At 41.1% G+C, this 14,364-nt stretch overlaps 1 protein-coding gene across 2 annotated transcripts in view; it reads left to right on the top strand.

The window, feature by feature from the left end:
* Window positions 1-14,364, top strand: part of SPTB (spectrin beta, erythrocytic) — a 233,340-nt gene that overhangs the window by 170,306 nt on the left and 48,670 nt on the right. For both annotated transcript variants that reach the window (XM_073609324.1, XM_073609325.1), the window contains 3 exons: window positions 6,957-7,153; window positions 8,965-9,062; window positions 9,792-9,861. In XM_073609324.1, coding sequence (XP_073465425.1) covers window positions 6,957-7,153; window positions 8,965-9,062; window positions 9,792-9,861 — 365 coding nt within the window. The remainder of the gene's footprint in view (window positions 1-6,956; window positions 7,154-8,964; window positions 9,063-9,791; window positions 9,862-14,364) is intronic.

Below are 14,364 nucleotides of genomic sequence, written 5' to 3' on the forward strand. Positions count from 1 at the left end.
TTTGACTATAATAGAAGGGGATCTTCAGACAGCTAAAAAAAGGCACTCGGTAGAACAGATAAAAGACAACCTCTTTTTCTATGCATCTGCTTATAATGTGAGGAGGGACCAACAATGAACATTCAGGACATAGTGAAGAAACTTTGCTGTGCCCATCAGATGGGCTTTCAAAGGATTCCCACTGTACCTGTTGACCATCCAACATGAGGGGGCCCATATGTTGGATGGTCAGGCCCACATCACTTCAATCAGGACCTGCAATCCTGGTCTTCCCCCTTGGAAGACATGTAACTGATATACATGATGGGGTTCTCCCTAAGGTCTCCTTCCTAATCCTTGACCGCATACATCTAGGTATGCGGGGAGGGGATTGGAACAAGACTTTATTACAGCATGATGAGCAAGGGTGGATCTTCAGCCTCAATGCGACGAAACCACCTGGCCTTGATGGATCCATCTCCTTCCCTTCCGGGAAGGTTTTACCTCAATGGGAATGAATGGGAACCAGATTACCCCAATGAGAGATTTCTAGGGAAATGACCAAACTAAGTTCTGCAGAAAAATTATTATTTTCCATATAATGAATGTACATATAAGCCGTTCTATTGCAGTTTTTGGCATTTACCATCTGATCTTGCAACTTGAACCCCCCCCCCCCCCCCTTTTTCTATGTCTTCCCTTCCTCTTTAAATTTCTATCAAATAATGTCAGAATTTTCACATACAGTGGGGACGGAAAGTATTCAGGCCCCCTTCAATTTTTCACTCTTTGTTATATTGCAGCCATTTGCTAAAATCATTTAAGTTCATTTTTTTCCTCATGAATGTACACACAGCACCCCATATTGACAGAAAAACACAATTGTTGCCATTTTTACAGATTTATTAAAAAAGTAAAACTGAAATATCACATGGTCCTAAGTATTCAGACCAGTATTTAGTAGAAGGACCCTTTTGATCTAATACAGACATGAGTCTTTTTGGGAAAGATGCAACAAGTTTTTCACAACTGGATTTGGGGATCCTCTGCCATTCCTCCTTGCAGATCCTCTCCAGTTCTGTCAGGTTGGATGGTAAACGTTGGTGGACAGCCATTTTTAGGTCTCTCCAGAGATGCTCAATTGGGTTTAAGTCAGGGCTCTGGCTGGGCCATTCAAGAACAGTCACGGAGTTGTTGTGAAGCCACTCCTTCGTTATTTTAGCTGTGTGCTTAGGGTCATTGTCTTGTTGGAAGGTAAACCTTCGGCCCAGTCTGAGGTCCTGAGCACTCTGGAGAAGGTTTTAGTCCAGGATATCCCTGTACTTGGCTACATTCATCTTTCCCTCGATTGCAACCAGTTGTCCTGTCCCTGCAGCTGAAAAACACCCCCACAGCATGATGCTGCCACCACCATGCTTCACTGTTGGGACTGTATTGGACAGGTGATGAGCAGTGCCTGGTTTTCTCCACACATACCGATTAGAATTAAGGCCAAAAAGTTCTATCTTGGTCTTATCAGACCAGAGAATCTTATTTCTCACCATCTTGGAGTCCTTCGGGTGTTTTTTAGCAAACTTCATGTGTCTTGCACTAAGGAGAGGCTTCCGTCGGTCCACTCTGCCATAAGGCCCCGACTGGTGGAGGGCTGCAGTGATAGTTGACTTTCTACAACTTTCTCCCATTTCCCAACTGCATCTCTGGAGCTCAGCCACAGTGATCTTTGGTTTCTTCTTTACCTCTCTCACCAAGGCTCTTCTCCCCCGATACCTCAGTTTGGCTGGACGGCCAGCTCTAGGAAGGGTTCTGGTCATCCCAAAAGTCTTCCATTTAAGGATTATGGAGGCCACTGTGCTCTTAGGAGCCTTAAGTGCAGCAGACATTTTTTTGTAACCTTGACCAGATCTGTGCCTTGCCACAATTCTGTCTCTGAGCTCTTCAGGCAGTTCCTTTGACCTCATTATTCTCATTTGCTCTGACATGCACTGTGAGCTATAAGGTCTTATATAGACAGGTGTGTGGCGTTCCTAATCAAGTCTAACCAGTATAATCAAACACAGCTGGACTCAAATGAAGGTGTAGAACCATCTCAAGGATGATCAGAAGAAATGGACAGCACCTGAGTTAAATATATGAGTGTCACAGCAAAGGGTCTGAATACTTAGGACCATGTGATATTTCAGTTTTTCTTTTTAAATAAATCTTCAAAAATGTCACCAGTTCTGTGTTTTTCTGTCAATATGGGCTGCAATATAACAAAGAGTTCAAAATTTAAGGGGGTCTGAATACTTTCCGTCCCCACTGTGTATATATATATATATCAGTGTTGCCAACCGTCAGTATTTTTACTGGCAGCCAGTAAAAAACAGGCAATTTTCTCCTGCCAGTAAATGCCAGTAAAAGGAAAAAGTTGCCAGTAAAAAATATGGCTGTGATGTTCGGCCCGGTCCAGAGCCGGCCGAGACCATCCAAGTGCCTGCTACAGTGTGTTCGGGCAGCTCTGGTGGAGGCGGTGCCCGATCGTGTCGTGTGATGTCATGGTGCAAGGGAGCCAAGTAGAGCGGCCAGAGCCTCGTGTGTGGGTCTGCAGGAAAGAAGCAGGGGAGGTCAGGAGTGGGACTGTCAGTGCTGTTTAGACTGGAATGGACTGAAGGGACCACCTGGCTTGGAAAGAGACTGTCACTGTGACTCAGGATGGGGACATGTCGTGTCAGTGAGAAGTCAGCATCATCTGTGCTGCTGCATACTTCTGTCATTGTCACTGTGAGAATTTCATGTGTGTGTGTGCCTTCCTATTCTAATTTCTTGCCCTCCTGAGTCCTGTCCCTGAGCTACTTACTTACTATATCGAAAATAAAAAAATAAATATGTTTTTTGCCCTAATATCTACCTTAAATCATATTGCTAATTGCATATTGTACTTGTTTGTAGCCTAAATACTAAAATTTGCACTTAAAACCGTAATTTTTGGAAATGCCAGTAAAAACGTGGCTGTGCCAGTAAATTTTGTGTGTTGTGCCAGTAAATTTCAATCTGGTAGGATGGCAACACTGATATATATATATATATATATATATATATATATATATATATATATATATATACACACACACAGTATCTCACAAAAGTGAGTACACCCCTCATATTTTTGTAAATATTTTATTATATCTTTTCATGTGACAACACTGAAGAAATGGCACTTTGCTACAATGTAAAGTAGTGAGTGTACAGTTTGTATAACAGTGTAAATTTGCTGTCCCCTCAAAATAACTCAACCCACAGCCATTAATGTCTAAACCACTGGCAACAAGAATGAGTGCACCCCTAAGTGAAAATATCCAAATTGGACCCAATTATCCATTTTCCCTCATGTGACTCCTTAGTGTTACAAGGTCTCAGGTGTGAATTGGGAGCAGGTGTGTTAAATTTGGTGTTATCGCTTTCACTCTCTCATACTGGTCACTGGAAGTTCAACATGGCATCTCATGGCGAAGAACTTTCTGAAGATCTGAAAAAAAGAATTGTTGCGCTATATAAAGATGGCCTAGGCAATAAGAAGATTGCCAAGTCCCTGAAACTGAGCTGCAGCATAGTGGCCAAGGCCATACAACAGTTTAACAGGACAGGTTCCACTCAGAACAGGCCTTGCCATGGTCGACCAAAGAAGTTGAGTGCACGTGCTCCATATATACAGTGTCTCACAAAAATGAGTACATCCCTCACATTTTTGTAAATATTTTATTATATCTTTTCATGTGACAACACTGAAGAAATTACACTTTGCTACAATGTAAAGTAGTGAGTGTACAGCTTGTATAACAGTGTAAATTTGGTGTCCCCTCAAAATAACTCAACACATAGCCATTAATGTCTAAACCACTGGCAACAAAAGTGAGTACACCCCTAAGTGAAAATATTTTGCGTGGCAACCATTATTTTCCAGCACTTCCTTAACCCTCTTGGACATGGAGTTCACCAGAGCTTCACAGGTTGCCACTGGAGTCCTCTTCCACTCCTCCATGACGACATCACGGAGCTGGTGGATGTTAGAGACCTTGCGCTCCTCCACCTTTCGTTTGAGGATGCCCCACAGATGCTCAATAGGGTTTAGGTCTGGAGACATGCTTGGCCAGTCCATCCCCTTTACCCTCAGCTTCTTTAGCAAGGTAGTGGTCATCTTGGAGTTGTGTTTGAGGTCGTTATCATGTTGGGATACTGCCCTGTGGCCCAGTCTCCGAAGGGAGAGGATCATGCTCTGCTTCAGTATGTCACATTACATGTTAGCATTCATGGTTCTCTCAATGAACTGTATGCCCAATTTGGACATTTTCACTTAGGGATGTACTCACTTTTGTTCAGCGGTTTATACATTAATGGCTGTGTGTTGAGTTATTTAGAGAAGACAGAAAATGTACACTGTAATACAAGCTGTACACTCACTACTTTAAATTGCAGCAAAGTGTCATTTCTTTAGTGTTGTCACATGAAAAGATATAATAAAATATATATATACACATACACATACATATACACACACACACTATATATACATAGAGAAAGCGAGAGTAAAAAAAGGGAGCATGAACATTGGGTGGCAATCGTATGTATAAAGATAAAAAGTAACTTATCTAAAGAAATGACATCTATGCTATAAAATAGCTACAAATGTTAAAATAAAGGCAAGGGTGCCAGAAATCTCGGCTTCTGCCTGCTTATATGATATACGTGTTTTGTTTAACTTCTAAGCAGAAAGATGCACCCAAAAGGATATTTTGGTTATAGCTGCTGTAGATGGATTCAGGTGGAGTCAGTCATTGGCTTCATATATAACTTGGATACTCAAATGCCAAGATCCCAGTTCTTTCCCTGTCTACCTGAGTGTTTTGATCCAGAAATTCACTATTTGAACTCCTAGGGACTACAAATTGTCAGGCGGTTTAACTCTTCATTATCTGCATAAAATGGAAATATAATTTAGGGGTGCATTGACCCTTTGAGTAACTCATTCATTAATTTAAAATGGAATTGTAGAGTGGGGGAGAGCCAGCAGTTTGTTTCAGCATACTTACACATTTTGGCAAAATTACCTGTGAATTTATCATCCATCAGTGCTGGCAGGTCCATGCTCTTCCTCACAGCCTTGGCCATCTTCTTTTCCACTGCCATTTTTTGGACGCTTGTAGGCAGGTTGAAAGGTATGTGCAGTTAGTTATCTAGCAGTTGGCCCAGGCTGGGGAAACGGTTAAACATTTTCGGTTCAGTTCCCGGGCTTTTTATTTTTGGCGGGCCCACCTGTTATTTAAAAAGAGGGGGACAGTTGGGATAGAGGAGTTGGGGCCTGGAGAATGGGACGTGAGTATAGGTGGCATGTTACCCACCTACAAACATAAGTGTGGTGCTAAAGAAGCTGGGAACCATGGAGAGCATCTAAGTCATGGATTTTGCCTTTATGGACTCTCGCCTTATGGATGTATGCCTGGGCCACTGTGTTAGATTAGTTGGGATTAGGGACAGGACGTTTTTCTTTTTGTATTGCCATGCTGCATTTTAACAGTAACAGTTACATTAACTATTGTAAGCCTGGTCTGCAGGTATTCAACGGGTGCATGCTGGTTTAAAGTATTCTAAAGAACTTGGGTATGTAATGCACTATGGGGCATGGAGTAACACTACTACAAAAGGTTCACTCGGAAAGTCAAGGAAGAGGAGTGTAGTTGCTATGGGTAACCAAGTAAAGGAACAAGCTATAAGCAACCAGTCATTACGCGTGGAACCTGGTAAGGGGGCAGGTCCTCTGGTAGCGAGGGGTCGATGTTCTGGCTCCCTTCCTAGCTGTTTATTTCCTATGGCAACTGGGAGTAGACTAGCTGCCTGGTCACAAGGTACAGGGAGGAAAGTGATAAGTGAGAGCACCCATGAGGCCCAGGCTATGGGCTCGGCGGGACCTCATTCTGTTACTGGGAGTGGGGTAAAAGAGGTATGCTGGACTGGTGGAGTGGGCGCAGGCTCAGCACGTCCCTCTTAATGCAATACATAAATACAGTGTGTAGTGACATGGAACAAGTCATTTTTCAAAGGAACCCTGCCCTTTATTACAAAGCCCATCTCTAAGTTAGGGAGCTGCCTTAATGTTTGATTCTTCCCATGACTGCAGTCTCCGCCTGATCCCGATCATTGCTGAGCACGCCCCGTCCTGCGAGAGTTACCACACGTGCACGGACGCAGATGACCCGCCCACATGATTCTTCTGCATCTAACACCTTCTCTTTTTGGGCATAGGACTGCCATTGATGATCTAATTTCTGCACTGGAATGTCATCATCCCAGCACCCAACTCTACTCAGAGTGTATGTTGTACATTGCACTGTGCATGCACTGCAGGCAGTGTACTATAAATTAAATTGCTAGGAGAAAGACACAGCAGGATTTTAAATATCAATCTACCAGCTAGTGCAGCCTTCATAGGCGTGTGTACAGGGTGTGCCAGATGTGCATGGGCACACCCTAATAACCCTTTGCTGCGCAGATTCCCCCTGCTGCTTGGCTGCAAAGAAAGGGACTGGGGAATCTCTGTCCCCAGTCCCATTCTCTGTCTCAAAAATGAGACATCAGGGCTGTTTAGACCCCTGATATTTCACCAAAGTCCCCCAATGGAGTGCCTAAAAAATTGTGAAAAAATAAATAATAAACGATTGTAAAAAAAAAATATTGTCAAAAATAATTAAAATACATAAAATGGTAAGTTATAATAAAAAAAATATAAAAACAAAATAATGACACCAATCTCTGCCCTACTGACACTGTCCACTGCGCTACTGACACCAACCTCTGCCCTATACATATATATATACACACACGCATTTGTGTGTTTAAGCTTTGGGGTGTACACCCTAATGCAATAGGCTGTGCCCACCTATTTCAGCCTCCATCATACCTGCGAACAGCTTTACCTATATATTTTTTTGTTTTTGTTTTTTTAGTGTTGGAAGTTTGCCAGTTTGCAAGAGATGCCTCCATGGCAGAAGCCTGGCTTATCGCAAAGGAACCCTACTTGTATACTACACATGTGGGAAATAGTATGGATGATGTGGAAAAGTTATTAAAAAAGCATGAAGCCTTTGAGAAATCCACAGTAACATGGGAAGAGAGATTTTCAGCCCTGGAAAGGCTCACCACAGTATGTATGCAACATGATAGGCTGCAACTTCACATTAGCTGAGGCAGCTTTTGAAATTCCTCTAAGTGAGGGAAAGTGGTATATATGAGAGAGCTGAGTAGGATCAGCACAGATGGCTGCAGTTCCCAGCTGTCCAGCTTCTAGCAATGTCTTACAATATATAGATACATACTTTACAAATATATTTAGATAAGATGTGTGGTCTGAGTGCTATTATAAGCATTGCTAACAGCTGTTCCTCGAGGACCCCTCGCCCCCCACCCATTAATAAATGGTAGGAAGGGGGGTATATATGTGCAGAGTGAGACTTCAAATTTGCTACATAGACAAAAACACCATATATAGATAAAAACAAATATTTATTACAAAATTTAAAACAATATGATCCTTATAAAGGGAAAAAAAGGGAAAAGTGTTTTTTAGATTGTCCTTATTGTCACAGAATGCTTTCCTAGATCAACACATTTTGCGACATATTCGCTTTTTCAGGATCTTGCATGAAGACATGTGTAGTATATAAAGTGTGATCCAATGTAGAAGAGTCCAGTCATCCAGGGACCAAGGCACTAATCTCCAAAACACTCCCAATTTATGGTTAAGTTGGCACTTATTGTAAATATACTGTATATAGTATATGTTTCATATTCATAAAAAGAGGGGGAAATGGGCAAAATGGCAACCCAGCGTTTCCCAGGAATAATTGGACACCAATCTTCCTGACACTGTGCGAGGGTATGGTGTCTTTCTCTGTGTAACATTCCTGCCTACTGACATAAAGCAGTCTCAGCTATTGGCACACTTTTTAGTGAACATGAAGGGGAATAACAACACCCCCCCTCCACCAAAAAGAAAGTGTGCCAACAGTTGGGACTGTTGCTCTGGAACACCAGGCTGTCAATTTGCCCCATTTTCCCTCTTATGTATATGAAATATACAGATACATCTTCATTAAGTGCCAACTTCACTTTGAATCGAGAGTGTTTTGGAGTTTGCGGCTCTTGGCCCCTGGATGACTGGACTCTTCTAGATTGGATCATACTTTATAAATGTACATGTCTCAACACAAGATCCTGAAGCAGCGAATAAGTTGTGAACCGCTTTGATCTAAAAAGTGTCATCACAATTAGCACAATCTAGAATAAAATAGTTTTTCCCTTTCCAATTGATCCATTGATTGATGGAATATTATTCTTAATTGATTTTTTTGGAAGGATCGTATTTTTTCATATTTGAAATAAATATTTGTTTTTTATCTATATATGTTTGCTTCTATGTGGTACATTTAAAGTCCTACTCTGTATATACCCCCTTCCCCCCCCCTGTTTATAGGGCTGGGGCAGGGGGCCCTTGTTTGTGTAAAAAAGAGATAGTACCCATAGAACATATTCATTTGGTTGGACACAACCCCACTTTCTAGTTCCTTTGGCTATAACAGCTGCTCCTCATTCAAGCAGAGGCTGTCTAGTAATGTATTTCTTATCATGGAATTTTACTTGATTGAGCAACTCAGTATTCTATGTTCCTTAATAAATATCCTCAAATTGCTAGGTAACAGATGATTACCACAAAATTACCTACTATGTTAGATAGTTACAATGTCAGTTCCTGATAGAACATCTATACCATCATATTTCATTATCTCCTGTTGCAATTGTCACTGTTACGATTGTACATCCAAAATTACTGGAGTTGCCTGTTTTGTTCATTTTAATATTGTGCTGGCAATTATCCTATTACCTAAGATAGTAAATTGGAGAAAACTTAGATAACTGAAGAATTCTTTTTTTATAATGCCTTTTGCATTTTTGCAGCTGGAATTACTAGAGATACGGAAACATCAAGAAGCTGCTATGCAACAAATGGCTTATGCAGCTGAAGCTGAAACAAGAGAGGTCCAAGTAGAAATACAGTAAGAGAAAAAAGCTTAAATGATGGTGTCCCAACACTGTTAAATATGAGGGACATAAATAAATATGTGTGTCATATAGCTACTCTTAGCTGCTCTTAGATTTCTATCCACTTCTGTGCTCATCACAATGAATTCAACAAGCAAGGTTCTCTGGTACTAGCCAGGGACAGAAATTTGCAAGAAACTTGACTAGAAAATTATTTATTAAAAATGCAGATATACATTACATAAAACAACAAGTTTAGTCTGCATTACTTCATCGAAGGTCACCCATTGACACTCAACACATTTATTGTATCTCTTTTTATTAACCCTGTCTACCCAGGTCTTTTTTTTCAAATGTTAATGTTTTTTCCTTATTTTTGATCAAATCTCTCCTTTATGGTTATAAAACCATTCCACCCTACAGCTACAGTACATGCTTGGTACATGTGAGAGTTGTTGGCCACGTTGGATATCAGATCCTGTTGTTAAAGAGGATGGCCCACGTCTCTGTCTGCTATTTTCAATGAGACAGTTGCTTGTCTTTGGCCATCCTGACTCCCAGCGGCTACATTAGATCCGATTATAGTTTACTGCATTAGTTCACTGCAGTTTGACTATCAATTAGGATGATTTGTTGCTGTATTTTTATACTGTTAAATTAAGTCTATAGTGTTAACACATTGATGGTGAAATCAGGTCAAAGCAAAATAATTTTTCTTTTTTTTTCTGAACTTTTTTCCCTAGTGCTGAACCAAAAGATGACAGAGAATACTTAGAACCTCTTCCTAGACAAGTACATGATCAGCCTATGGAGGTAAAACAGTAGGCAGAACCTTCCAATTTTGAATTATTTGTATATAACCTTTGGCAGATAAAAGGATTGTACGTGATTATTCTTGCAAATTCCATCAAGTCTTTCACATAAGCCAGGCTTAGCAATTTATTGTTTTTAGATACAGTGCAGATATGCTTTGTTTATAAAATTATATACAGAATTTTCCATATACAGTAATGCCCCGTACATACGGTCGGATTTTCCGACGGAAAATGTGTGATAGGACCTTGTTGTCGGAAATTCCGGCCGTGTGTGGGCTCCATCATACATTTTCCATCAGAATTCCCGACACACAAAGTTTGAGAGCTTGCTATAAAATTTTCCAACAAAAAAATCCGTTGTCGAAAATTCCGATCGTGTGTACACAAATCCGATGCACAAAGTGCCACGCATGCTCAGAATAAATTAAGAGACGAAAGCTATTGGCTACTGCCCCGTTTATAGTCCCGACGTACGTGTTTTACGTCATCGCGTTCAGAACGATCGGATTTTCCGATAACTTTGTGTGACCGTGTGTATGCAAGACAAGTTTGAGCCAACATCTGTTGGAAAAAATCCATGGATTTTGTTGTCGGAATGTCCGATCAATGTCCGACCGTGTGTACAGAGCATAACAGTATGCCTATGACCAGTCCAATGGAAAACAAAGAAAAAAAACAGACAAATATGCCATGATAAATAGACTGGAGCAGGTAAAGAAAAAAAATATTATTATTACACATATATAATTTGTAAGTAATGTACAGCACATGCTCTTGTGATCCACCTACTCCTGTACATAGACTTAGGAGGGTGACCAGACTTTTCAGAGCTGCAGTTCTTTATAACCCTTGCCATTACCTTTACACCTACCTGAACAATGAACATCACCACACTGAACTATTTTGTTCTATGTAGATTTTAATTAAAGGGTTAGTTTGCCTTTACATACTTTTACAAAAAAACTCCCTACAAATTATAGTTTCTATAATACATTAACATGCTGTTTCTTATATAAATGCTTACTTTTCCAGATGCTCATATAATGTTTACATAAACAAAATAAGCAGCGCCAGATCTAAGTGCCGCAATGAGTTTTCAAAGTTTTAATGTAAAGTAATGCACTTACTACAATCAAGGTAAAAGCAGGCACATCTGTATATTGAATTGAGCGACAGGGTCCCAGTTGAGCCTCCGGATGGTATGGCAGTGTGTCCCGGGCTGAAAACTGCAGAGCGCACAGGGAGGATGTCACTAGGGGGATTCCATGTCGCAGTATGATGATGCATGCGTTCGGAGCATGCATGCTCCTTCATGCTTCATCCTTCAAAGTCCAGCCAAGTGTAAAAAAAAACAAGTTGTATCTGTAAACTTGAACACCTAACATTCAATACATTACAGTAATCAAATATTACCAATAATACATAAAAATACTATAAAATATACTATATACATAAAGTAAATTAGAAAACCTCAGTAGGAACCCATTATTCAATATTACTACCTAATAATTACTGATAAAACAGTTAGGCTGCTTTCACACTGAGGCGCTTTACAGGTGCTTTAGTGTTAAAAATAGCACCTGAAAAGCGCCTTTAAAGAGCCTCTCCTCTCACTCCAGTGTGAAAGCCCGAGTGCTTTCACACTGGAGTGGTGCGCTGGCAGGATGCCAAAAAAGTCCTGCAAGCAGCATGTTTGAGGCTCTGGATACACCGCTCCTACAGCGCCCCTGTCCATTGAAATCAATGGGCAGCGCCGCCGAAGTGCTGGCAAAGCGTGGGTGCTTTTAACCCTTTTTCGGCTGTTAGTGGGGGTTAAAAGCGCCCCAATAGCGGCTGAAAAGGGCCGCAAAAACGGCAGTAAAGCGCCGCTAAAATTGCCGGCGATTTACCGCTAATGCCCTAGTGTGAAAGTAGCCTTATTGTCCAACTCAATATTTAACTCTTCAGGACTTAAAGTAAGTATGTAACATATGTATCCATTTAGTTTGTTTCTTTGAGAGGTCTCTTACCCTATTAGAATCCCTCCATGATGGAAGTACCCTCTCCACACCCCAAAATTGAAGTGTGAATGGGTCTCTTGCATGATATCGCCTAAAATGTTCAGATACACTGTGATATTTATACCCCTTAATAATGTTAGTTACATGTTCACCAATTCTTGTCTTAAGGGTTATTTTTGTACGTCCTGTATACATCTGCGAACTCAAAATCGCAAGCAGTTAAATCAGAATGGAACGAAGACCGTCTTTTAACATTATGCTTCGCATGATGACAAGCTTTACACTTTCCACATGCTATAAAGCCTTTACGGCCAGCCCAAAAATATAATCTAGATGAAGGGTTAATGATTTTTTGAACTACATTATCCCCAAAACTAGGAGATACACTAACTCCTATAAATGAAGGACGATTTTTTGGTAGAACTTGTTTCAGTGTTTTATCCATCATTAAAACATGCCAATGCCTAGAGAATATACTTTCAACCTCTCTGTATTGGCAATTAAAGTCTGAGATAAAACTCGATTGTTTATCCTCACCACCATCACGTCTACTCTCCAAACACTGGTCTCTTGGGATGGTCAATATACTCTGTGTTTCACAATCTATCTGTGCCCCAGAATATCCCTTTTGCACAAATTTTTCATCAATATATTCGGACTGTTTAATTAAATCTTCATTGAAAATACAATTTCTTCTAATACGCATTAATTTGCCTTGCGGAATTTTGCGCAGCCAGATAGGGTGATGGCCACTCCTTATTTTTATTTTTTTTATCTCAAAAGATTTTATTGAATCAAAAATAAACCTGCAGTCCAACAAATCAGGTTCCATAACAAGTATTGACATATAGAGTTCAACACGTCATGACAATCCACTAGCACAAAGGAGAATTCTAATACATCTCTACAGGTTCCCCCCCCCACCCGCCATTCCGCCCTTGCACTGCCTCCCCCTTTTAACTAACCTCCGACTTCATTATATGTATGTACTAGGGTACCCAGGGAATAAAAGCAACATTTATACATTAGAAGTAGGGGTTACTCTCCGTATCATGAAGACAGTCGGTCTAAGACCAACTCCACTGGGCTAAGGCCGGGAGTATCCAACCTTGGGGACCATAGGGTGTTCAATTTTTCTGGATGCCCCCAGTTCTGGAAAATATACTTCTCCAATCGCAGGGTGTCTCCCATTTGAGTTATTCATTCTCTCAGTGTGGGAGGCTCCGTCCCCTTCCAATGTCTGAGGATAAGTTTACGTGCTTGAAACAGTGCTCTGGCTATGGCTTGTTTAGGGAAATTTTCAATTGAGAGGTCATCTAAAATTAATAAAATGCATGGCTTGGGGTCCATCGGCACAGTAACCTGAAATGCTCTATTGATTGTAGCTACAACCCCCAACCAATAAAGACAGTAGGTGGATAAGGTTGCCTTGGTCTCTGGAGCACCTAGTGCATTCTGTGTTTTCTCTGAGACCCATCCTGTGCAGGCTTGCAGGAATAAAGTGTACCCACAATACAATGTACAGTTGGGATAGGCGTTGCTCCACATTTAGAGAACACATCTGAACCTCCTGCAGGGCCTCCTCCCACTGATCTTCCTCAAATGCGCCCACATCACTTTCCCATAGGGGTGCCACCTTGGCAGGGAAGTCCTCTAGGTGTATGGATGAAAGCATGGCATAGCACTGGGATATGAATCCCTTGAAATGAGAAACCTCCGACATGTAATGAAAAATGTGGGCCAGAGATTGTATCCACAAAGTTCCCTCTGATTGGGCCCTACACGCATGATGCAATTGAGTATATGGGAAATACATTGTGGAAGGTTGAATTTAGCCTGTAAGGATGTAAAGGAGTTCAGTTTGTCATTTGAAAAAATGTGTACCAGAATTGTAACGCCACACTGCTTCCATCTTGGTCTACACAGCAATTATTGAAGTTCCTCATAATGGCCATTGTCCCAGATAGAGCTAAAACCTGTAAATTCATTGATGTCTTGCAGTTGTCTGGCCTTATTCCATACCTTCTGCATTAACACATAGGTGGGAAAAAGTTTGTTAGACTTAGCACAGGACAGTGCCTCCAGACCCATAGCCACACTGTTTACTCCTGTGACGTGGCGTAGCAGAGCCGTGGTCGGGTCCACCCTCCCTGCCAAGTGTATTGACTCCATGGGCAAAGCCTGAGCAATGTGTAATGCAGGTAATATAGCCAGGGGGGTTGGGCATAGCCAATCCCCCACTCTTTTTAGGTTTTTGCAGTTGCTCGAGCCTGACCCGCGGAGGTTTATTGAGCCAAATGAAAGATCCGAACAGCGAGTTTATGATTCGGAAAGTTTTAAGTGGGACAACCATGGGCGTATTATGCAGGATGTAGAGGAGCTGTGGCATAAAAAACATTTTTATGAGGTTCACTCTTCCCACTAATGACATCTTTAGTTTTGACCAAATTTTGGTTTTATCCCTTATTCTGCCTAATAATGGTGATAAATTAAGGGAGATG

The sequence above is a fragment of the Aquarana catesbeiana genome, linkage group LG13 (genome assembly GCF_042186555.1).
Source record: "Aquarana catesbeiana isolate 2022-GZ linkage group LG13, ASM4218655v1, whole genome shotgun sequence".
NCBI lineage: Eukaryota > Metazoa > Chordata > Amphibia > Anura > Ranidae > Aquarana > Aquarana catesbeiana.